Source organism: Heptranchias perlo, chromosome 1, assembly GCF_035084215.1.
Source record: "Heptranchias perlo isolate sHepPer1 chromosome 1, sHepPer1.hap1, whole genome shotgun sequence".
NCBI lineage: Eukaryota > Metazoa > Chordata > Chondrichthyes > Hexanchiformes > Hexanchidae > Heptranchias > Heptranchias perlo.
This window is the reverse complement of record NC_090325.1, coordinates 174744086-174771114: the sequence shown is the minus strand read 5'-3', so window position 1 is coordinate 174771114 and position 27029 is coordinate 174744086. Positions and strand designations below refer to the sequence as shown.

The 27029-nt window shown below is 42.1% G+C and overlaps 1 protein-coding gene across 1 annotated transcript in view; it reads right to left on the bottom strand.

Moving 5' to 3' along the window:
* The window catches only part of mgarpa (mitochondria localized glutamic acid rich protein a), a 43750-nt gene extending 18849 nt beyond the window's left edge, over positions 1–24901 (bottom strand). The window contains exons 1-3 of the mRNA XM_067994089.1: positions 24663–24901; positions 11513–11616; positions 10966–11071 (exon numbers count right to left, since the gene is read on the bottom strand). Coding sequence (XP_067850190.1) covers positions 10966–11071; positions 11513–11616; positions 24663–24753 — 301 coding nt within the window. The 5' untranslated portion in view covers positions 24754–24901. The remainder of the gene's footprint in view (positions 1–10965; positions 11072–11512; positions 11617–24662) is intronic.
* Between the last annotated feature and the right edge of the window lie 2128 nt (positions 24902–27029).

The window sequence follows — 27029 nt, the reverse complement described above, 5'->3', positions numbered from 1 at the left end:
TGGGCATCCCGGTGTTGGAAATCCTCAAAAACCTTTTTATGGTCTGTGTTTTAATTGTGGGAAAAGTGGACATTGGCGATCGAATTGTCCTCAGCCCGACAGGAGGTCTGCCAATGGTCCACCGCAAAACTATGCTGATCAACCCACCACTCAACCCCAAGCTCAATTTTCGACTGGGAATCCATGGGGTAACTCAAATTGTAATGATCCCAGAAATTATCCCGCATGACGCCCTCGAACCCCCCTGTGTCAGAAACCTGATTGTCATGGGGGGAAAACAAGTGCCCTTCCTTGTTGATACGGGTGCTACTAACTCTTTATTGTCCAAAGAAATGGCAAAAGAAGCCCCCAAAACGGATAAAAGTGTACAATGTGTTGGCCTATCAGGAGTTACACAAACCATGCAATGGTCAGAACCATTAGACATAAAATCAAAAGTATTCCACGGACAACATGCATTCCTACTATCAGAGGATGCATCCGTTAATTTACTAGGACGTGATCTCTTATGCAAAATGAGAGCCACCATCATATGTACGGATAAGGGATTAGAAGTGTCTATCCCCGAAGAAACTTATGGAATGTACTCCCTCCGAGAATTTGAGTCACCTGTTATTTATAAATGGTTAATGAACAACAGTAACTCTCTGGCCATAAAGCTTCGAAGATTGGTGGGGTCCCTGCAGTACGTATCTAGGGCGGCATCTGATTACCTAGCATCCCTTAATTTAACCTCCTGGAAATACAATTTACACTGTACAGCCTACTTTGATGAAACTGGACACGATATTTGTGAAAAATGTTTTTATCAAACATTTGAAGGATGCGAATTTAACCTCACATGCGATACGATCCTGATAGGTCCGGCTGGCATAGCTGTGTCAATCATACTATCCAGCGAAGTAAAACCCTTATTTAAAGTAGCCGATAGTGTGCCCCACTGCACCCTGGCAGTTGCAGAAGGCCATAGTCAAAAAGACCTTGGACCCATGGTCAAGCGCTTAAACCATGGACCGAAATCGCAGGTATCAGGGGAGGTACCGTAATACGGCTGGATGAAGGAGCTGGCTTTGCCATTTTCTTATATCCCTTTATAAACAATCATGCAACCTTTGAACGAAAAATGTTAGACAGAGACCTGCTCGAAAACCAGAGTGAGTACGTGTGTACTACAGAAGTAGCGAATCTGTTAGAAAGGGTCCCAGAGCAACTCTGGTCCCAACATGCGAATGAAGTGGGAAAAATGCTAACTGCTCAGCCATACAGGGTTACTATGAAACCTGGAGTGCCCTTCCCTGGAGTGTCTCAATACCCCATGTCAGCAGAGGCAGAAAAAGGCATCTCCATGGTGGTCTTGGACTTGTTAAATCAGGGAATCATTATACCAACTAAAAGTCCTTGCAACACTCCTAATTTGCCTGTTCACAAGAGGCAAACAGGCAAATGGCGGCTCGTACAAGATTTACGGGAAGTGAATACCTCTGTTCTCCCTGTTTACCCTGTTGTGCCCAACCCTGCTGTAATTCTCACCAGTATACCTTGCGGCTCCACCCATTACACAGTGATTGACTTATGTTCAGCGTTTTTCAGTATCCCAATTCATCACGACTCCCAATTTCTTTTCGCTTTCACGTTTAAGGGAAGACAATATACATGGACACGATTGCCTCAAGGCTACACTGAAAGCCCAACCATATTTTCACAGTGTTTAAAGGCAGACTTGCAGGACATTGTCTTAGAAGCAGGTTCCACTCTGATTCAGTATGTAGACGATCTGTTAATAGCCTCATCTAATTCTTCTGCCTACCAGGCTGACTCTATTACCATGTTATGTGCCCTAGCTAAAAAGGGACACAAGGTCTCTAGGTCTAAACTCCAGTTTGTTTCTGAAACTATAAAGTATTTGGGACACGAATTACATAAAGACACTCGACGATTATCAAAGAAAAGAGTCACAGCCATTTGTGAGGCTCCCGTCCCACAGACCCAACAACAATTGAAACATTTTCTTGGAATGACAGGATACTGTCGGCAATGGATAATGAGTTATTCTGAAATAACGAGACCTCTACTGGACATGATAGGTGACGACAAGCCAGTCTATCTTATATGGAGTGATAAAACACGAGATCACTTCGAGCAGATGAAACAGGCATTAATATCTGCACCTGCATTTGGACTCCCCAATTATGAACTACCATTCCACCTGTATGTCCATCATAAAGCTGGGTTTGCACAAGCAGTCCTCACCCAATCTCACGGTGACCATGAGAGACCGCTAGCATACTATAATGTCCAGCTGGACCCAGTCGCTAGGGGACTACCTGGCTGCCTTCCAGCATTGGCTGCTGCCTCATATGCGGTGCAGAAAGCACAAACCATTACCCTTAATCATTGCACCACTTTGTATGTGCCCCATTCGCTAGAAATCCTGTTAACACGATGTGCTACCCAACACATCACTACTGCTAGAAGCAGCAGGTACGAAGTGGAACTGTTGTCAAATCCTAATCTTACTATACAACGCTGTACTACCCTGAATCCAGCTACTCTACTGCCTACTGAAGAAGATGGCTCACCACACTGTTGCGAGGCAGTAACTCAGCTAGTAACCAAGCTACAAATTGACCTTTCCGAACAACCTATTTCGAACTGTGAATTAAACCTCTATGTCAATGGGTCAGCATTGCGAGACAGAGAAGGGTCCCCTCGTGCAGGCTATGCGATTGTTGATGACCATTCTGCTATAGAAGCCTATTCACTACCACCCACCTTTTCAGCGCAACAGGCAGAACTAACGCGAGCCTGTATTGTTGCTACTGGAAAAACAGCCACTATTTACACAGACTCACGATATGCATTCGGCGTTGCACATGATTATGGACAGATTTGGAAATTGCGTGGATTCCTGACATCAAATGGAACAACTATTAAAAATGCTGAACAGATCAATCATCTCTTGCTAGCACTAATGGAACCTGTTTTAGTGGCTGTGGTAAAATGTAAAGCCCATACCGGAGGACGAGACCAAGTCTCCCTGGGCAATGAAAGAGCTGATTCGGCAGCAAAACAAGCAGCATTTTCTGACACAGGACCTCTGGTTTCCCTTATGGTTTCCAGAGAGAAAGATCCAGAATCGGTACCCCCATCATTAAAAGATGTAATTGAACATCAGTCCAGGGCGGGGAAAAACGAGGTGGTGGAATGGGTTAATCATAATTGTACAAGGAACCAGGAGGGTTTATGGGTCCACCACGACGGCCGGGTGGTGGCCCCTCGCCAACTTTTACCCTGGCTCGCTGGATGTGTTCATACCTTTACGCGTGCTGGTAAGACCGGAATGACCAACTATGTGAATCAAACATGGTTTGCGCCAGGTCTAACCAAGGCTCTCACACAAATTAGCGACCAATGTACCATCTGTCACCGAATGAATCCTGGTAAAACTGAAAAGGCAGTACGTTCTGTGCATCCGGGTCCTGAAGGACCCTTTACACACTTGCAAATGGATTTTATTGAATTATCCCCATGCATGGGATATAAATATGTGTTAGAAATAATTGACATGTTTTCTAGATGGATTGAAGCTTTTCCTTGTAGAAAGAATGATAATACAGCTGTTGCTAAATGTCAGCTTAGAGAAGTTATACCGCGCTTCGGTATACCCCACAAGTTGTCAAGCGACAACGGGGCACATTTTACAGGGATTGTTGTAAAGGAACTGTGTAAAGGACTACAGATTGATTAACACTTTCACTGTAGTTATCACCCACAGTCATCAGGCACAGTTGAGCGATACAACGGCATGTTAAAAAATAAATTGTCTAAACTTTGTGAGGAAACGGGGCTTAAATGGGTAGATGCATTACCTTTAGCCCTCATGGTCATGAGGTCCTCAACCAGCAGGGTGACAGGACTGTCACCACGTGAGATTGTGATGAGACGGCTACAACGCCTGCCATTCTCAGCACCCCTGTCTGTAAAACAGATGGATATACATACAATGGAGGAGGACATGCTACAGTATTGTGTCACGTTAACTAACTGTATTTCTAGTTTTCACCGGCAGGTCAAACAAGCACAACTCGAACCCACAGGAGAGAGGTGTCACAGTATCGAGCCAGGAGATACTGTCTACATAAAGATCTTTAAGCGAAAGAACGGACTCCAGCCCCGGTTTGAAGGACCCTATCAAGTACTCCTCACAACACCGCTGTGAAAGTGAAGGAACGACCTACGTGGATACACGCGTCCCACTGTAAAAAGTCCCCATACAAGGACCCCGGCGGCAGCGAACCAGCCGAACCTAAGGAAAAAGACTAATTAATCAAACTATCATAAGAGACTGTTGCAGCATGGCATGTCCTAAACTGTTGAAGCATTTGGGAATGATTGGCTTAGCATGCCTGATCCTATGGGTGGGAATTAACATAGAACCTGCTATAACCCCCGGTGCAAGTAGACCCAATCGCGTTTCAAGGGAACTGCACGTCAATACTTTCTTATACATGTCCTATATGTATGCAAAAAGTCAATGTGGAAGTGCATAAAGGGATACTTGACCATATTAACTCTCTCTCTAATTCACCTAACTCACGAATGTGGAAATGCATGAAGGGATACTTGACCATATTAACTGACTAGCTAATTCACGTAAACTCACATAATAAAGTTTCTTACGAAAACACATAGAAGCACAATTGTGTAATTACTTTGAGTTTCTCATGCTGATAGCTGTCCTCCCTTTAGATAGAGAGGTAGCTGACTACAGGAATAAATGACCATATAGCCTTGAGACTAGCTACAGACCTACTGATAATAAAAGACAGTTTCTTAGGGAAAAGCACTTTCCCAGGCCTGTGTCCAAGATATCAAGATGGCTATGGGAACTCGAGGGTGGGTTCCCTATTTTGATTGACCAACTACCTGAGCCAATAAAGAATGTACGTGTACGCCCATATTCTGTGACAGGTCGGCGTTGTTACTGAGCTGTATAAACGTGAGCTGTTTCTTGAACTCGGCGAAGATGTATCCTCAACCATTGTCTTGAGGTGCTCTTCCACTTGTATACAAGTAAAAAATAAACTCTCTCTTGTACTACTTTGTTTGGGTGTCAATGCATTGTATAGGATAAGTAATATTAAGTTTCCACACCTGAAAGAAATCTGAATTATCAGATAATTTGAATTAAGAAACTTTGAATTAAGAGAAGTAGACTGTAATTCGGAATCATGTTGCTTTATGTTGAATTATACTGTGGAACTAAAGGCCATATTTTCCAAATTGTAATCACGGATTTTGTTTTCTGTTGCCAACTCCTGCTTTGTGGCATGCTATACCTGTCCTGAAGGGTCCGTCTCACAAGGTTGCAAGATTGAAACAAATGAGAAAGGCTGTTCAGCTCATCAAAGTTTATCTTTCAGGAAAAATCTACAGTGCTCCATAACAGCACCAGCTGTTTCCTAAACAATTCCAGGATTCTTTTGCCTCCATTACCCTACCTGAAAGTAGGGTTGCCAACCCTCCAGGACTGCCCTGGAGTCTCCAGGAATTGAAGATTAATCTCCTGGACATTGCTGAGAGCAACCCAGGCAAAAAATCATAGGGGCATTAAAAAATTGAGCTTTTTTCAATTTCTTTGAACATTTTAATTTATTAGTTATAAAAATATCGGGAATAGGGCAAAAGGCTATTTTACTGGGTGGGGCAGTTGAAGGCAGAAGGTCATGTGATCAAAACCTCCACGAAAACATCCAACCAGACTTGATAACCCGACCTGGAAGTCAGTCTCAGGTATTAATCACTCTTTGTGTGAAGAAGAACTTCCTGCCAGTACTAAATTTACCTTTTGCTAGTTTGAAGCCTGGTTAAAGGGACTGATAGGACTTTGAAATCAATCTATGATGACTCAGTGGGTAAAGCAATGTGTGATATGGTACTGAGCCATACACAAGGAAGCAAGGAAAAAAAACAGTCTTTGTTTCTGAACCCGGTTACGATACAGTGATTCCGACTGGAAAATGGCCATGTGTGAACGTTGGTTTAGGGTAGGATCAGGTTTGGTTGCTTTGCCTGCCCCTTCACAATTAAATAGCCTCTCCACACCCAATGCCCGGACTCACGCATAGAGAATGGCCACTTGGGTGAGATACTCTAAATAAAAGATGGGCAAAACTTTTGGATTTGTACTGCTCCTCTGAGGGTCTTTCTCATTAGCAATGTAAACAAGTAGCTAAAAAAAACTCCTGCATTTTTCTGTACAATTGGTAGTAGTGCTATTTTACTTAGATTGGTATTGTATGAAGTACAAATGGTTGGAGCACCGATGTATTAGGCCATGGACTCAAGAAGCAGTGGATTCATACCATGATTCCTCACCTCCTGAGTTTCCAGTTTCAGCTGCGTCACTGTGTGTAAATGACAAGCAGAAACCTGGATGAGGGAAAATCAGAGGAAGAATGATACCATGCAACTTTCATGCATTTCTTAGCAGCCAGTTTCAGAGCAGATGATGACCCATCTGTTCAATCAGCTAAAGAATGGCGTATTACATCGAATTACACAGAGTCTACAGCACAGAAATAGGCCATTTGGCCCAACTGGTCTATGCTGGCGTTTATGCTCCACACGAGCTTCCTCCCACTCCTCTTCATCTAACTCTATCAGCATATCCTTCTATTCCTTTCTCCTTCATGTGCTTATCCAGGTTCCCCTTAAATGCATCTATTCTATTTGCCTCAATTGCTCCTTGTGGTAGCGAGTTCTACATTCTTACCACTCTTTGGGAAAAGAAGGTTCTCCTGAATTCCCTATTGAATTTATTGGTGACTATTTTATATTTATAGCCCCTAGTTTTGGTCTCCCCACAAATGGAAGCATCTCTGTCTACCCTATTAAAGCCTTTCATAATCTTAAAGACCTCTATCAGGTCACCCCAAAGCCTTCTCTTTTCTAGAGAAAAGATCCCCAGCCTGTTCAGTCTTTCCTGATAAGTATATCCTCTCAGTTCTGGTATCATCCTTGTGAATCCTTCTCCAATGCCTCTATATTCTTTTTGGATGGGAAACCAATATGGTAAATTTCACACTGCAGCTTTTATGATTCGCCCCATCTTCATCTTTATTTTCTGCACATAAAGAGCTGAAAGATTTGTGAAATAAAGTACAAGCAATACGACTGCTCCCCAGGAAGCGGAGGAGTCCTTGAAGTGGTACACTGAATCTGAATCTTTACTTTACTTCAACCCTTTGAATACAAGTTATACAGGCACAGCATAACCAGTCATTCTAATGCAGGAATAATGGACACTGCAGAATATTTTATGCTGCATTAGGGAACGACAAATTAAATAGGGCATGAGGCTCGAACGAATGCCTGAGGACCCATATTGAAACATGAAGTACACTGGAAATGTTCATGATTACCACATAAACTGTACAGATTTATCATTAATCTCTCTGGGATGACGTTGCAAACAACTAGCATGCCACTGCCTTTTATCTCCAGATGCTCTCTTTACAAACATGGACAAAGGCTTTCTCTACCTACGAATGCCTGCTGTTCCGGCCAATCTAATTATTCAGCCTGACTAATTCACTCACTAATACATGATAACATTTTGATAAGGAGTGATATGCAATTAAAAATGATAGCAGAATGAAATTGTCAAAGATGTGTTATTTTAATGTTTGCATTTTAGTGTAGTGGAGCCTCTATTATCCACACTCTGCTGGAATTTTCATGGGACAAAGCCTTGCTTAAGATATTAGCTCACTGTACCAAGCCGTTAACACCAGTCTCATTCTGTCTGACAGGCATCAACCTCATAGCACAAGATTAACTTATGCTCCTTGGATTGTCCTTATCTTCATCCCTGTGCCAAGGTATTAATGCAGCAAATGTCTAAGACTAAAATTGGGGACTTTTAATTATCTGCCAATTTCTGTTGTCCAGAATGGGAGAAGGTGTGGGAGAAGGTTCATGTCGTTTTGATAGATAGCAGAGGTTCTACTGTACTTTGCTAACAGGGAAATTATATCCTAAAGCACGGAAATGAGATTACAGTAGATATCTCTGGACAAAGAGCTATCACTGGCACAGACCCAATGGGCTGATAGGATTCCCTCTGTGCAGCATATTCAATGATTCTATGACTGTAGGTGCTAAATTTGTGATCAAGCTGTTAAAACACTTTCTTAATTTCTCATTTGAACACAAACAATTTGACAGTAAAAAATGTACTGTTCCCTCTATTTGTTAAAAAGACCCATGGACTTCGGTAATGGAATTTCCCCAACAGGGGATAGTCCAGGAGCTTTGCATGCAGGAAGAAACATGGACAAAGGATTCAGGGGCTTTAATACTATAGCTCTTTATTTTTGTTCCCCTTTGTTACAGGTGGGATACCAAAGCCAATAATAGCCTTTTAAATTTGTAAATGATTGTTCACTAACTGTATTAGCTTCAACTGCAATTAATATATTTCAGATGGCTCTGTTTGCACTCTGGAGTTCTGCACAGTTACAACCGGTATTGAAAGAATCATTAATCCTCCTCACTGAGAAAATTTCTCAGCAATCCATCTCAATTCCCAACTCTGAATTACATTTACAGATGAAATCTGTTTGACCTGGCACATCTATTGTACATCCATTCTCTTCGATAATTAATCAATCACAACATAATCAACATTTTTCACATTGTAACATTTAATTCTCTCTTGTCATAATGTCAAGCAAACATGTGAGATCAAACATCCTACTAAGAGTATTTACTTCAATTCCTTTGATAATTCTATTAATACACAAAAATTTGCCAGGGGCAGTCTTTCTGCGAGCAGTGCTCCCTCATAGTAAAAGTAGTACTTCCCACTCAGTCCCTCCCTTTTAATTGTTCAGCACATTTCCCTCCAGTGACTAAACAGGATGCTACGCCAAGGAATGTAGTTTTACCTGCTCTCTCCTCATCAAGAAGCTAGCTTAATGCTTCCCAGATCCTATATTCTGGTGTAATTTTAACTTCAAGGACAGTTCAACCTCCTTCAAAATCCTAATTGAATTCCTCTTACCCTCCCCAGCAACACCACATTGTTCAAGCCAAATCCAAATGGTCAGGTCATCCTCGTCTACTCAAAACTCACCAATCAGTACAGTCACTGAACCAGAACTGTTTTAAAATGACTGAAATTATATGCGGTTGCATGCTTGGTTTTTTTGTATCAACAGGGTGTGAACGAAAAAAGAAGAAAAAAAGAAAAACAGGATGTGAACTAGGTTCTAATTATCATGCATTGCTCTTAGTAACTATATATAAATGGAATGTATGGATAATGAAATTTTATTACTTTCTCTGCAATAGCTGTGATATACAAGCCATTATTATTATAATGATATGTGTTGATTGTGTTTATAACAGGTTTTATTAAAATGGTATTGAGCACTAGAGTGGCAGGACATTGATGCTGACTTGGGGTTTTGCACTTAAATACACTGAGTTATATCATGGTGCTAAATGGAATTATGTTGTTCCATAAATATAATTTCTGAGCTATCTGAGAGAAATATGACAGGAGCTATTTTTGATTTCCCCGGTTTTTAGAAGTCAGCAGACACGTCCAGTAATAAATATGATGTGAGTGCTTTTGGTCCCATTTTCATGTCTGTAATGTGAATTTCTATCAGCTTTAATTCTTAAAAGAAAATCGGGCGCTATATAAAACGGCCTGCCAATTCACTATTGCTCATTTCACACTTTCGCCGAAGACCAATTTCATCCTTGCATGTCTTTATCTGTCAGTTGCCATAGCTGCAGCATGGCACATAATTCTCTCTCTCTCTCTCTCTCTCTCCGTCAGCTTTATCAAGTAAGGCTTAAAAGATAAAAATATTGCTCTGACATTTCAGATATTTTTTCAAGGAAAAAAAAGTAACATCATGGGTAAAGTAAGTTAAGTACTTGCCTGATAATCTATCCCTGGCAATCTCTTCAAAATGTTTCCTAACCATTACATGGTTCATTCTTTGTAATGTTCCTGCACCTGGGCCTCTGCCAGTGTCTTACCTGACGATGCATGAAAGCCACTGACAGGTTGTTCTTTCTCCAATTCCTCCCAACCCACTCCTCCCCTTCCCATGGGAAAGGACCTGGCCTCCATTTGGTACATTCCTAAACCAACATGGCAGAGATCAGGAGCACAGCAAGTGGAAGATCCTGGGCATCTTACTACTCTGTAGTGGCACACGCTGGTTTTCTTACAAATGACACTACCCATGCAGTAAGTGCTGGAACATTCAAACATTCAAGACAAACCTTCTCCACATGAGTCATTTGCTGGTTATTTGTAACATGCTGAGTTTTGTACATGTGATCACTACTATCTTTTAAAAGAGAACTTGACAAATTCTTGAGAGAAGAGGATATTTCCAGATATGTGGGCAAGTAGTTTGTTAGTTTAGTTTGTGACACCCAATGGGAAGCTGTAGTCTTCAGGGAAACTAAGGGAGTCAGAGATGAAGTTCCCTGAGTTTTTCTTTTTTTTTTGTCTCTTTCAGGAGATAGCATTACTAGGGAGTGAGTGTTCAGCGTAAAAGGTACACCGTCTATTCACAGGGCAACTTTATGGGCCTGACAGTCTTTTCTTCTCCTTCTTTTCATTTGTTCCTACGTGCTATGATTTTATCTATTACTGGGGACTTTAGCCCAATCTGCATTTGCAATCCTCTAAAGTTTTTTTTGTAGAGAGTATTATTTTTCCAGATTGCTACCATTTGTGTTTATTTTGACGGCACATTCGACATTAGTCACAACAATCTAATGCCTATTAACACCAAACTTTCCCAGCCCACATAGTTCCAGGCAATAATTGCAACTACTGACAAAAGGCTCCAGGCTGAGCCTAGTGCCACAAGTACATAATGAACTGAGCAGCCTGAAGCTTTGTATGAAAATAAAAGAGAAGTAACTTACTCTTTGCTCGCCTTTGCTTAGCTGTCCTCTCACTTTTCGGGCGTTGCATTATCTCTGCTATTCTGTCATTGTATCTGGCTTTGTCCGTGTAAAGAATTTTGTATGTCTGTGTAAACACAGTCCAACATTAATTAGCTATTCTGAAAAAGCACAGACAAATGTGAATACATTCCATTAATTCTACATACAATTAAAATGGAAAACAGGTAATTTATTCTTCCTCCTCTTCGGGTTCTCCCATTCCATACATTACTCTCTGCCTGGGAGGCCAGAAAGATAATCTGCACCTGGGTCCTTTCCAGTGCTGCTCTGACCACTCAGACGTTTACAAGAGTATCTTAAGTCAACTATTTCCAAATTTACCTTCCCTTTCACTGGGGAGCAGCTCAACAGCTAAATTGAAATGGGGAGCTTGATGCACAGGGAATCTCGGCTGTAAATCCGCATCCTGCAGCTCCAGGGAGAGGGACGGCATATTGTTCAAAGTAGAAGACTACAGACTTAAACTGTTATCTGTGAGAATATGTTTAATTAAACTGGCTCTTACATAAAAGCCTGCGCCTGCAAACACTGCACCGACCATCAGAGCATACAACATGTTCTCGCCTGAGGAGCCTGGAAGACCGCCAGAAGACATCTGGCGGATGGATGCTGCAAAGTAATGCAAAGTCATTAGTGTAAGAAGATATAGAATCATTTAAAGTTGAACTTGGATATGGTCACTGCTGTCATCACTGATGGGATAATTTGGCTGAAAATGTGTTACAAGATTTTAACTCTGAGAACAAAGCTTGACCACCTTATGCATCGATTAATATATTCCCAACAAACTGTTGCATTGTATAATATATTTATAATGATATCTCTAATAACCCATAGATTGGAGCATATTATGAGGCAGTAACACAGAGGGCTTGTTGTGGTCATGTCATAAAGCACAAAAGCAAAGTTTAAGTCATTTATTAATATCTCAAAACTGAGATCTGTGAATTCTTGAAATGCACTCACTCTAGTCAGTATTATTCTTTAATGTACATAGTCAGGTAGAGCTCAGTCGAGCAGTTTTAGTTGATACGCTAAAAGTTTTCTTTTCCTCAGCAGTTGGTATCATGGTGGACAGTAATGGACAGCAGATTCTTGTGACTGAATCACAAGATCTGCATTAATATGATGTTTTATTTCAGTACATGCTACAGAGCATCAGCATGCCTTGCCGATAATGAAACACGCTATTTCATTAACAGGGAACACATTTAAGTGCATATTTTACAATCCCAACCAAAAAGCCGCTGTAACTGAATAGCATAGAAGAGTGTGCAAGCCGGAACAGTGAGAACTGGACTCACCGGATGACACAAAGACAGCTAATGAACATCACCCAAATAAGCTTGTTGTACCAATGGTGGTTTGTGCATAGAACATGACGACATGCCCTTAAAGGTCTGCTGCATAAAACTAAAGAGATGTGCTTCAACCCTCTCTTTCAAAAACCGCTCCAAAGCCTCTCTCTTCACCACCTCCCTTAACAATTTTCCCAACTCCTGCTGGCTCTCCTCCCTCCTCCCTGTTTGTGAAGTGCTTCAGGGATGTTTCACTATATGAAAGGTGCCCACCTACATGAACGCCTTCTGAACATAAGGGGAGGAAACTGAAGAATGGGGGGAAAAAAATTAAGGTAGAAAAGAAGGCCATCAAATCTTCACTAAAGCATTCCCTAACATACCATAATCTGTAGATATAAAAGTCATATATCTATCACACCTCAAGTGTCACTTCAGACATCACATTTCAAAGCGTCACACTTTGTTACAGATGCAAAACAATCTTTAAAAAATACAAAAAAAAAGAAATCCAGTCATTTTCTGCTGATTTTTCTGACCTTAATAACCTGGCCTCTTTCTGAAGATAGGAGCCAGAGATTTACATGCAGCTGCCAATCTACAGAAACGCCCCTCAGCAAGTAACCGGTAATTGACCTCAGGATGTACCTATTTAGACCACTTGATTGCAAGAAGTACCTCAGCAGTAGCCTTAAAGGGACAGGACAGGTTGAATAAAGCTCCATTTTAGCAGCTGAATATCACAAACATGCTTCAGACCCTAGACTATCTATGATAGTACAGGAGACTGGTAATCTCTACTCAAAGATACATTGTTAATAGCTCCCTTACTACAGAGAAACCATATACAACACCCTCTTCCAAACACATTCAGCATGAATTTCAGCGAGGTTCTCCCAATCACCCTCTGTATCTTCGTCAGACGGTCTGCGAAAACCTCAGAGAAACAGCGTTTACGGTGGATGATCGGGAGAAGCCCCATAAAAATTCCTCATTGGGTTGTGTTCTGGAACAACTCCTTATTTTAACAGCAACGGAAGCTACACTCTCACTACCTGCATTTGGCCACATTGTACCACTTCACTTATAGCTATCTGCTTGCATTCACACTGAATTAGAGCTGCAAGTGAGCCAACCTATTGTTTTGAATTGAATACAGAGCTGGGTGTATTCAGGATATGTCTCAACTCTTCAAAATTCAGTGAGAATGTGGCTTCACATGAACTGGACTCTCCTGAGTTTTTTAAAAGTCTGAATATAGGTACAGTCTTAATTGTCAATCTGCAATAACGCAAGACTAGATTGTGAGGAGTGATCCACATTGTATAAGGTCTAACCCGAGACCAGATGTGGAGATGCCGGTGATGGACTGGGGTTGACAATTGTAAACAATTTTACAACACCAAGTTATAGTCCAGCAATTTTATTTTAAATTCACAAGCTTTCGGAGACTTCCTCCTTCCTGAGGAAGGAGGAAGTCTCCGAAAGCTTGTGAATTTAAAATAAAATTGCTGGACTATAACTTGGTGTTGTAAAATTGTTTACAATTGTTAACCCGAGACCAGAACAGGGTTTGCACCTTTACCTAAGTCCAAAATTGGACAGGGCGAGGGGTGGGATTATGGCTTGAGTTCTGATGTTTACTTTGCTGCTGATGACAACTAATTGAATACTTTAACACCATGAGACATAGAAACATGATGGGAAAAATGAATATCTGTCTTAAAAACAGTTTTGAGATTTTCAGGCAACCTGCCCTAAAATGGATCGGTCTGTCCAAAACCAGACAGTTGCAGAGTGAAGTTTGGACTTGAATGTTTGTGAGACTGTTGGAACTGCTAGTCCAGAGGTTAAGGTTAAATCATGCCTCCAGTACTGTGATTGTCCCCCATCTGAATGATTGCAAAATACCTACAGAATGCAGGTGAAGGTTTATATAAATAGCTCAGTGATTATACTTTTAAGATTAGTATAATCTCAAGTTTGGGTAACGTGCAGCTGCTGTTACACATAGAAGTTCACTGGTATTTTACAGTTGGTCACTGAGTTTATGCTGAGAGTGATTTGAAACTAACCCTTAATCACAATTAGACCCAATGATAGCTCTCTCAAAGGCTCGGTGGCTAGATGCACTGTGCAATGTGGAACTCAGCCATGCAGAACAGAGAAGTTACAGCTTCAAAGTTCAGGTTGTGTTGAATTAGTTGACCTCAACTGGAGCAACAGTCAGAGTATTACAACTGATCACATTGTCCGTGGGAGGGGGAAAAAATCAGCCAAAGGTCCAGCTCCTACTCATTATCCAGTTAGTCCTCATAGAAAGCCTGCATCTCTGGGCATCAGATGTGCCTGGGATTGGACTTGGCAGTGATACCTCACATGGAAGGCACTCGCATTCGAGGAACAAACCACAGCGTGAGTCATGACCTTCAGGACACAAGAGGAGATAACTGGAATTAAAAAGTTAGATCCAGTGACAAGTGGGATTTTAATTATCAACTTATCGATTGGGACAGAGAGGGAATATATGGAAAAAAAGGAATGGATTTCCTAAAATGTCTATAGGATTCTTCCTCAAACAGTATGTTGGTAAAAAGTCTTGCATTTCACAACCTCAGGACATTCCAAAGCGCTTTACAGCCATTGAAGAACTTTCGAAGTGTAGTCACTGTTGTAATGTAGGAAATACAGCAGCCAATTTGTGCACTGCAAGGTCCCACAAACAGCAATGCGATAATGACCAGATAATCTGTTTTATTGATGTTGGTTGAGGGATAAATATTGGCCAGAACACCGGGGAGAAATCCCCTGCTCTTCTTCAAAATAGTGCCATGGGATCTTTTACATCCACTTGAGAGGGTAGACGGGGTCTCGCCTTAATATCTCATCTGAAAGACGGCACCTCTGACAGCGCAGCACTCCCTCAGTACTGCAGTGGATTGTCAGCCTAGATATTGTGCTAAAATCTCATGGTTTGAACCCACAACCTTCTGACTCAGAAGCAAGGGTGGTACCACTGAGCCACAGCTGACACAACTAATATGCCTATAAGGGCAGAGGTATTGCTAGATCTGGTTATGAGTAATGAAATAAATTAGGTAGATGAATTAAATGTGGATAAGATCCGAGCAGAAAGAGAAAAGAATTAATACAAAAACTAGAACACCAGATTGGAAGAGGGCAGATTTTAGAAAGATGAGGAGTGAGCTAGCTGAAGTGAAGTGGAAAGAGAAATTGCCACACAGGATTGGAAAGTGATAGTGGGGTGTTTTTAAAAAATAGATTTTTTTTTATTCATTCATGGGATGTGGGCCTCGCTGGCATTTATTGCCCATCCCTAATTGCCCTTGAGAAGGTGGTGGTGAGCCACCTTCTTGAAATGCTGCAGTCCGTGTGGTGAAGGTTCTCCCATGGTGCTGTTAGGTAGGGAGTTCCAGGATTTTGACCCAGCAACGATGATATATTTCCAAGTCAGGATGGTGTGTGACTTGGAGGGGAACGTGCAGGTGGTGGTGTTCCCATGCGCTTGCTGCCCATGTCCTTCTAAGTGGTAGAGGTTGCGGGTTTGGGAGGTGCTGTTGAAGAAGTTTTGGCGAGTTGCTGCAGTGCATCTTGTAGATGGTACACACTGCAGCCACGGTGCGCCGGTGGTGGAGGGAGTGAATGTTTAAGATGGTGGAAGGGGTGCCAATCAAGCGGGCTGCTTTGTCCTGGATGGTGAAGAGGTTCTTGAGTGTTGTTGGAGCTGCACTCATCCAGGCAAGTGGAGGCAAGGCACAAGTCAGTGCCTGACTTGTGCCTTGTAGATGGTGGAAAGGCTTTGGGGAGTCAGAAGGTGAGTCACTCGCCACAGAATACCCAGCCTCTAACCTGCTCTTGTCACCACAGTATTTATGTGGCTGGTCCAGTTAAGTTTCTGGTCAATGGTGACCCCCAGGATGTTGATGGTGGGGGATTCGGCGATGGTAGTGCCGTTGAATGTCATGGGGAAGTGGTTAGACACTCTCTTGTTGGAGATAGTCATTGCCTGGCACGAATGTTACTTGCCACTTATCAGCCCAAGCCTGGATTACAACAGCGTATGAGGTGAGCCTAAAGGTAGCACCTCTGAATGGTAGACAACTGCACCCAGAAGGGTGATTTTACTAACAGTTAGTCTTAACGACTGACGCAGCTGTTGCCTTTTTTAGTCATTCTTTTTATGGGATGTGGGCGTCGCTAGCAAGGCCGGCATTTATTGCCCATCCCTAATTGGCCTTGAGAAGGTGGTGGTGGTGAACCACCTTCTTGACAAATGAGTGGCTTGCAAGGGTGATTAAGAATCAACCACACTGCTTTGGGTCTGGAGTCACATATAGGCCAGACCAGGTAAGGACAGCAGGATTCCTTCCCTAAAGGACATTAGTGAGCCAGATGGGTTTTTACAACAATCCGGTAGTTTCATGGCTACTATTACTGATACTAGTTTTTTTATATTCCAGATTTTTATTTAATTAATTGAATTTAAATTCCCCAGCTGCCGTGGCGGGATTTGAACTCATGACCCCGGATTATTAGTTCTGGCCTCTGGATTACTAGTGCAGTAACATAACCACTATGCTACTGTACCCACGGCCTCCAAGTGCTACAACCCAGGACCTTGCCTCGGTTGGCATGCTAAACCTAGTGAAAGTAGCCAAGGAGCAACGGTCGAACACTTGACGAATTTTAGACTTCTGAAACTGAATTAATTATGGAAGATGAGAAAGACAATTCACACCGGATCGGTTGTCGCCTCGATAAACAATGGGCGTGCTCAACATTCAGGAACTGAAGCAGGAGCGAAAAGTTGTTAATCGGTACAAAACATAAGATATCTGTAGGAACATGGAATGTTCAGACTCTACATCAAACTGGAGCCTTGGTGATACTCATTAACAAATTGAAGAGATATCAATGGGAAATAGTAGGTTTATGCAATGGTTTCAAAAACATGGGCATGTTTCAAAAATAGGAACAGCTGGAATACCTTTCATGGCCCTGCATACAGTGGAACAACAAGCCAAGGAAGACCAAGGAAGCGCTGGATAGGCAATGTCAAAAGTGACTTGTCACAGAAAGGGATACGCATGACTGAAGCAGCCGAGCTCGTTTAGAACCAATAACAGTGGAGTGAATTCATTCGGCCCCATCATCGCTGCTGGGCTAACGGACGGGAATTTAGTAGTTAGTAATAGATTGCCGAGGTACAGAATAAGTACATTCCATTAAAAAAGGAAACTGCTCATAGTTTTAGGATGCCATGGATAAATAAAGAGATTAGAAACTAATTATAATTGAAGAAAATGGGGACAATAGAATAATAATAATGGAGAAAAAACTAAAGAAAATGAGAAAAGAGGTTAAGAGCGATCTAAGAGGGAATATAAGAAAAAAATGTCAAAAAACATCAAAGGGAACAGTAAAGTATTTTACAAGTATATCAGTATTTAATAAGTACTAAAGAGAAGGATATTGGCGAGGTATCTCCAATCGGTAAATCCTGAAGTGATTGAGAGTGAGGTGAGTGATAATACAATGGATAAATGTAACATTTTAGATAAATTAAAGGAAGACAAAGCATCCTAGAATCTTGAGAGAGATGAGGCCCTAGAAATTATATTTCAGAGCTCTTGTGAGTGTGGATGTGTGCCAGAGGACTGGAGAGTGACCAATGTAGTACCCATTATTTAAAAGGGAGACAGAGCCAATCCCAGTAATTACAGTTAGCTTAACATCTGTGGTGGGAGAAATTTTAGTCTTTAAGGATGAAATTACTGCAAACCTGGATACAAAGAAAATAGTTAGATGTAGCCTGCATAGATTTCAAAAGGGATGACCATGCTTAAAAAACCTCACAGAATTCTTGGAAGAGATAACAGATATGGAAGGTTGGAGGAATGCATTGGATGTAGTGTACATGATTTTAGCAAAGCCATTGACAAGGTACCATACAGAAGATTACTAAAGAAGATTAAGGGGTATGGAATTAGGGCGAGGACAGCAAACTGGATTAAACATTCTTTAAAAGGAAGAAACCAGAGAGTAGGAGCTAAGGCCAGTTTTTCAAAGTGGTTGGAAAGGGTAATGGTGTCCCACAGGGTTCAGTTCTGGGACGACTTCATTCACTGTGTATATCAATGGTTTGATATAGGCCGAGAGGGAGTGGTGTTGAAATTTGCAGATAATACCAAAATAGGAAGTATAACTAACTCTTTAGAGCAAAGGAAGCTGCAAACAGATATTGGGCTGCAAATTTGCTAGAAACTTGCACCATATCTAGGCTGCACGCCATTACTATTTTCAGGAAATTATGGTATGAGTGACGCAGGCCATTATTTACGTCAAAGTTTCCTGGGATCATCTGCGCTGCTCCGCCCTGAACTTCATCAAAACAGTGAGAATTTAATTATCATAGCTCTGCCCCCTCCACATAAAATCAATGGCGATATAGAATTTGCTGGATTAACGTCGCTTTGATCACTGCTGCCATTTAGACTGAACCAAAACAGTTCTGATGACCTGGCAGCAGCGTGATTTATTGCTCCAAGATTGATTTGCTTTAAACAAAAATATCTTTTTACTGAGCATTGCCGATTTATTTAGCTAATGCAAAATAAATGTCTGAAATGTCTTTCGGACATACTAGCTGCCCTTAAAGTTTCCTGTTAAATGGAATTGAAGTATTGAAAGCCATTTGATGTTTGTATTGATTCACTGATCTTATTTTTTTAAGACTGGTATGTAATCAAGTTAATTTCTTACACTTTTGCTTTTTAAACATTTTTAAAGAGCTTTTTATTTAATGATTTTCAAATTAGGGTGTGTAGTCTAGGAAAGCCATTTTCCTACATTACAACAGCAACTTGCATTTATATAGCGCCTTTAACATAGTAAAACGTGCAAACGCGCTTCACAGGAGCGATTACCAAACAAAATTTGACACCGTGCCATTTAAGGAGATATTAGGACAGGTGACCAAAAGCTTGGTTAAAGAAGTAGGTTTTAAGGAGCATCTTAAAGGACGAGAGCGAGGTAGAGAGGCAGAAAGGTTTAGGGTGGGAATTCCAGAGCTTAGGAACGTGCAAGAGGCCAGAATTGGAGAAGCACAGAGATCTCGGAGGGTTGTAGGGCTGAAGGAGGTTACAGGGATAGGGAGGAGCAAGGCCATGGAGGGATTTGGAAATAAGGATGAGAATTTCAGAATCGAGAAGTGGCAGACCGGGAGCCAATATAGGTCAGTGCGCACAGGGGTGAATGGGACTTAGTACGAGTTAGGATACGGGCAGCAGAGTTTTGGATGAGCTCAAGTTTATGGAGGGTGGAAGATGGGAGGCCAGCCAGGAGAGCATTGGAATAGTCAAGTCTAGAGGTAACAAAAGCATGGATGAGGGTTTCAATAACAAATGAGCTGAGGCAGGGGCAGAGACGAGCAATGTTACGGAGATGGAAGTAGGCAGTCTTAGTGATGGAGTGCACATGTGGTCGGAAGCTCATTTCAGGGTCAAATAGGCAGCCAAAGTTGTGAATAGTCTGGTTCAGCCTCAGACCGTGGGCAGGGAGAGGGATGGAGTCAGTGGCTAGGGAATGTAGTTTGTGATGGGGACCGAAGGCAATAGCTTTGGTCTTCCCAATATTTAGTTGGAGGAAATTTCTGTTCATCCAATACTGGATGTCGGACAAGCAGCGTGACAAACCAGAGACAGTGGAGGAGTAGAGAGAGGTGGTGATGAGGTAGAGCTGGGTGTTGTCACCATACATGTGGAACCTGACATTGTGTTTTCGGGTGATGTCACCGAGAGGCAGCATGTAGATGAGAACTAGGAGAGTGCCAAGGATAGATCCTTGGGGGACTCCAGACGTAACGGTGCAGGAGTGGGAAGCGAAGCCATTGCAGGTGATTCTCTGGCTACGGCTGGATAGAAAGAATGGAACCAGGCGAGCGCAGTCCAATCCAGCTGTAAAACGCCTTGGGACATCCTGAGGTCGTGAAAGGCTCCATATAAATGTAAGTCCTTTCTTTTGCCTCCAAAACACTTAAAATCCAAAAGCAGCCAGGGTCTTTTTGCATGAACCCCTATTGGGGCTCTGCACCTAAACACCGTTGGGCCCTTGTGCAAAGTCCTGACCCCTGGCAGGTTTTGGTAAGGCTCTCTCACTGAATTCAATAGTTAAAGGTTGACATCTCTGTTGAAAATCCTGGTATGTGGTTGGTGAGAGGGAGTATATAACACTAACTCCTTTACAAGCACTGGATCCTTCTGCTGGTAGTTGTTATCTTTATTCTGCAGCAGATATATAAACTGGAGGTTGGTAAAAGCTTAGACACAAAAAGCCAAGAACACGGAGCACTGAGGAACACCTCAGGTCTCCAAGAAAAATACAATACCTTGTAATAAAGCACAGAACCTAGTGTCCTGACCTGAGCATAGGCACAAGTCAGAGCAAGGATGGGCGGCAACTTGAGAGGATTATTGACTGTGGCAACAATTCTTATTTTATTGGAAAATGGTAGGTATTTTTTAAAAAGATCATAGGCACAAAAGTCAAACTTGTTGCACACGAATGAGAACATTGGTACAGGAGCAGGCCGTTCAGCCCCTCAAGCGCATCCGCCATTCTATGAAATCATGGCTGATATGTACCTCAACTCCATTTACCCACCTTTGCTCCATATCCCTTGACACCCTTACCTAACAAAAATCTATCATTCTCAGTCTTGAAAATTTCAATTGACCCAGTATACACAGCCTTTTGGGGGCCAGTTCCAAATTTCCACTACCCTTTTGTGAAAAAGTGCTTCCTGATTTCACTCTTAAATGCCTAGCTAAATGCAGCGTTGATTTAAGAACATAAGAACATAAGAAATAGGAGCAGGAGTAGGCCAATCGGCCCCTCGAGCCTGCTCCGCCATTCAATAAGATCATGGCTGATCTGATCCTAACCTCAAATCTAAATTCATGTCCAATTTCCTGCCCGCTCCCCGTAACCCCTAATTCCCTTTACTTCTAGGAAACTGTCGATTTCTGTTTTAAATTTATTTAATGATGTAGCTTCCACAGCTTCCTGGGGCAGCAAATTCCACAGACCCACCACCCTCTGAGTGAAGAAGTTTCTCCTCATCTCAGTTTTGAAAGAGCAGCCCCTTATTCTAAGATTATGCCCCCTAGTTCTAGTTTCACCCATCCTTGGGAACATCCTTACCGCATCCACCCGATCAAGCCCCTTCACAATCTTATATGTTTCAATAAGATCGCCTCTCATTCTTCTGAACTCCAATGAGTAGAGTCCCAATCTACTCAACCTCTCCTCATATGTCCACCCCCTCATCCCCGGGATTAACCAAGTGAACCTTCTTTGTACTGCCTCGAGAGCAAGTATGTCTTTTCTTAAGTATGGACACCAAAACTGTATGCAGTATTCCAGGTGCGGTCTCACCAATACCTTATATAACTGCAGCAATACCTCCCTGTTTTTATATTCTATCCCCTTAGCAATAAAACCCAACATTCCGTTGGCCTTCTTGATCACCTGCTGCACCTGCAAACTAACCTTTTGATTTTCTTGCACTAGGACCCCCAGATCCCTTTGTACTGCAGTACTTTCCAGTTTCTCGCCATTAAGATAATAACTTGCTCTCCGATTTTTTCTGCCAAAGTGCATAACCTCACATTTTCCAATATTGTATTGCATCTGCCAAATCTCCGCCCACTCACCCAGCCTGTCTATATCCCCTTGTAGGTTTTTTATGTCCTCCTCACTCTCTACTTTCCCTCCCATCTTTGTAGAATAATACCTGGACTCCAAGGGTTAAATACAAGGCGAGATTACACAAACTAGCGTTGAAGTCCCTGGAATTTAGAAGATTAAGGGGCGATTTGATCCAAGTTTTCAAGATATTAAGGGGAACTAATAGGGTAGATAGAGAGAAACTATTTTCGCTGATTGGGAAGTCTGGGACTAGGGGACATAGCCTAAAAATTAGAGCCAGGACTTTCAGGAGTGGAGTTAGGAAACACTTCTACACGCAAAGGGTGGTAGAAGTTTGGAACTCTCTTCCACCATTGGCAGTTGATGCTAGTTCAATTGTTAATTTTAAATCTGAGATTGATAGATTTTTGTTAACCAAAGGTATTAAGGAATATGGGGCTAAGGCGGGTATATGGAGTTAGCTCACAGATCAGCCATGATCTCAATGAATGGCGGAACAGGCTTGAGGGACTAAATGGCCTATTCCTGTTCCTTTGTTTCTATTAGGAACCAGCATGGTTAAAATATTTCAGTCGGCCAAACATATGGGACTGGGCTCTATCAATCCTTTAAGAGGCAATCCAGTTTTCTTTTTAATTCTGAACAATATTTCAGTTGCAGTTCCAGAAAGTTGATAACCTTTGTAACTTCACTGAATGCACGAAAGACTTTGGTGCTGAAGAGGTGCATTTGAATGTGTGGTGTTCACAAGTTGAGCCCTTTAGCAAATAATCTCTAAAAAGGATGATGTTCTTTAAAAAAAATGATCCCAACACAGCTAAATTTAAAATATATGTTTGAAATCATGCAGCTTTTTTGGTAGAAACCTTTTATTCATCAATATTAACACTACTTGGCCTGGAGTTTCCTCCGTGGGCGCAACCCGCAGGTTAGACCCAAAAATACACCCATTCTCGTGCCTATTCTGCCAATGTCAAGTTACGCTCAAATTTCCCGGCAATCTCATTAGAATATGCCCAAATGTAAAGTGGGCGTAAATTGGCGTAAATTGGGCTCCAAGGAAAGTGCCGAACTCACAACATATATTTCTTTTTTAAATATGAAAATTAAAGTCCCAACTCATTCAACATCATTCGTGCACACTAGGCACAGCATATTTAAGAACCTGCAGGGAAGCTTTTCAATTTTTAATATGACATAAAAATCCATTCAAAGAAACAGAAAATAGAGTTCAGGTCTCAGTGAGGATAATTTTTTTTAAATGTTCAGAAGACTGCAATAAAATACCAGAAAAATGACTTTGTTCCCTGCTGCGCCTAAAAATCTGGTCGTAATTTGAAGAGTGGAAACAGAAAACCAGCGTATAAGGCTGTGCAACTTGGGGGCGAGGCCATTATTATGGGTGGGGATGCGTTCGGCCAGAGGGACCTATAGACGATCATAAAACGACGAGGAGATTTGGGCGCATTGTACTTACCCGCGTAACTCCCTTATGCCCAAAATTCTATCATCTTTTAGGCTGCGCATTTGATTTGCGCCCAGATTGCGCACGACTCAGAGTGCAAATAGGCAGGAAATTCCCGGCCTTTCTTGTTTTGTTGAACACATCTGCAGCCCCAGTTCTTCTTTTGAACTAGTTAGGCAAGATCATATTGGGCTACTTTTGGGCTTGCTGACTTTGGACGACAAACGTATTTTAAATTCTGGCAACCCTGCCCCCGTATTCAGAGGGAGAGGGAGCAACAGCATCTCGCATACGAAGTCTCTCTCTTTAGAATACACACAATGTATGAACAAGAAACGATCTGGACAGTCTATTTATTTACCTCTCTTCATTTTATCATTAACCAAACATTCGCTGGACCAAACAATAAACTTACAGGAACATTCATTCATTCAAGCCCTACAGGAATGACAATCTGATCAATTTCTAGACGCCCGGATGAGATAACAAAATTATAATCCTTCACGCAAAATTTGAGATCAACCTTTTACTGCCGATGTATACAGATTTTAAAAGCGCTTATTAGGGGAGGGGTGGGTAATGCGTTCCTTTCTGGTCTAACGCTGACTCAGCACAGCATCGCGCAGCGCTTGGGGCTGAACTGTTTCATAACAAGCCAAAAAAAATCACACACACGACTGCGTGTGGAACCAATTGCATCTGCTCTTACATAAAACCCGCAGCGGATATTAAAACCCGTCTGCGTCAATATTTCTCCAAAAGGCATTCCGTGTTGTGAATAAGGATCAGCCTTTGGAATGGAGCGTGTGACCTTGGGGTCTCTTTTTGTAGGGCAGTGAGTTCATTGCAGCTTTACTGACCCAACGGACGGATTAATGTCTGCGCCCCTTCCTCCCAAAAGCAAAACACCTTCTGCTCCTTTAAAACATAATCGTCCATCACAAATCGTTGACGTGCTTATATTTTACACGATTGTTATGATACAATTATATTATTTATTTTACTTAAAACCAAATCCCTGCGTGTGGTTCAGTAGCAATGACTGAGCCTCTCTGGGACTCTTGACAGCTCCTTTATTGTATAATTATTTTATTCTTTTAAAAGAAATCTAAGGATTCAAATGACTCAAGAGAAGCACCTGCGCCCCTAAATGCAGGACTCACCATTTCTGTACACATCCCGGATTAATCGCGAGGAGGACGAGGTCCTGGCCAAGGGCACCAGGTTGTGCCAGGCGGCCCTGCAGAGATACATTGTGTCCGCTTGACACTGCGAGTCAATTGCGGTAAGTAATGGTGCGGAGGATATCTGCAGCACTCGGCTCTGTCGGAACTTCAGCAGCGATCCCGTCTCTCCCGCCTGATCCAATCACTCACAGCGTCACGTCGACCGCAAGCGTAAAGTATGCAGGCAGCATGGCCTAGAGGTCGCTCCTGTTGTGTGGTTACAGTATTAAAAAAAAGCCTGAATAATTATTAAACAACCCAAAAAAAATCAGCAGCTTTCCTAAGCTGCAGCTTCAGTGTGTGTACATTATTGGAAATTTGGCAATTTTTTGTGTGCCGCTGAATCCACGATGCACGTTAATATCACCGGTTTCTAACATAAATTTTGCCTCCTGATTTTCTTACCTTACCTCTTTTTTTCCTGAAGGCACTGACTCACTCTGGGATATAGTTCCTATAGAATCAGAGAAGGGTACCGCACAGAAGGAGGCCATGTGGTCCATTCTAGGGCATTAATGTCCATGTTTTTGTCTTCATTGGCTGCAAACGTCTGTACCATGGAGCTTTGTGGCAACATCAAGCTTGTTCCCATTAATTTGTATATATCTCAAGTTGCTGATACTGGCAAATCTTGGTAGTTTGATTTAGAATTTACCCATTAACAGCACTAAGAACAACCCAGTCCATACCTCCCAGGCTCACAAAATTCAAACAGGACAAACCAGATAATAAGAAAATAAGCACAAATAGGACTGAGCTACCTTAGCTTCAAGGGCCAGACTTCAGGGGGGGTGGGGGTGGGGGCACGGGATTCACCGTAGTTTGGACACCCTGCCTGGGTGGTTATTCTTGTGTGAAAGTGGCAGGTTATCTGACCCTCGGGAAGAGGCATCACAGCCAAGCCCAATCGTGTTGTCACTCAAGATCCGCATATACAGCCAGCAGGAATCAAAAAGCAGTAGCAATGGGGAGTAGGAACCTTGATTGAAGTTTGCTCTCCCTACCCCACGAATACTGAGGTCAGGAATACTGAGGTCAGGAATACTGAGCACCCCCTCCCCCACTCCCCGCCCCCCCCTCCCCCACTCCCCGCCGCCGCCCCCCCCCCCCACTCAGGCTCAGCTAACTTAATACCCATCCTTTTTTTTGCATGAACTGTCTGGGAATTTATACAAAGTCAACTAACATTTCTAGTCTGCTTTTCTGAAATAGAAGTCATTTTTTTTCCACTAGTGCTTGTGTCTTATGATGTGAAGCATTAATTATTAAGCTATTCAAATAATTGCATCAGCAGCAAAGAAAACTGAAGCCATAGTCACAATCCCCCAATCAGTTTTTTGACTTGCCAAAGGGTAGCAACTCTAGGATCAAACTTGAGATCTTTCTGATTTGTCTTCCTCAGCACCATGTCACATCATTAATTTACATTAGGACAGCTAAAGACAATGTAAAAAAAAATCTACACCACAATAACTGCTAACACAATGTACTAATTTTATCCTGATGGGTCACATTTAGCATAAGCAAAGTCACCAGTTAATCTAATCAGGAACCACACCACAGGAATCAAAACCAAGTAAACTAAATGGTCACTTTAACATGCATTGGTCTCAGTGTATGTAAAGCCATACCAACAAACTCAATTTCTTCTCCAAGGACCCAGCAATCAAAATGTGTTTTCCAAAACATGTCTGTAAACATATGGGAAAAAAATGAAGTTTTAAAAAAAAAATCATGAAAAACATAAACCTAGAACACTTAAGTTACAATAAATGAGATGGCTTCTTTGATCTACGTCTTTAGAATTTGACCCTAAAATGATCTCACTGGGACAGCCCATGACTTGGAATAGATTGTTCACTTCGTTAAATGGCTTGGAAATGAGCTACGTATATGAAGAAAATCCCAGGTCTGTGCTGTTAGTTGATCTCAGGTAAGGTAGCGGTCAGAATGCTGTAACTGGCCTCAGTACCTCATAGCTAGAAGAAAAAATCAGCCAGTCACTCCTGCTGGAATGTGCAGGTGTATGGACATCAGGTAACAGTAGGATCAGATTCAGCTGTGATGTCCACAGCCAAATAACCTGTTGACATTCACCGTATTGGCTCATGTGAAGAATGACCACTTGGGCAAAGTACCAGAGGCTGCCAGCACTCATAGGTCCAATCCTCTACACAATATAGCACTTGCATGAGATGAGGGGGGGAAAATTGGAAGGGGGAAATTTTTTTTGTTAAAAGGAAAAAGATTGTACAATATGACCCGCAAGACAAATGAAGAAGCTTGAGATAAAGAGGAGCTTCA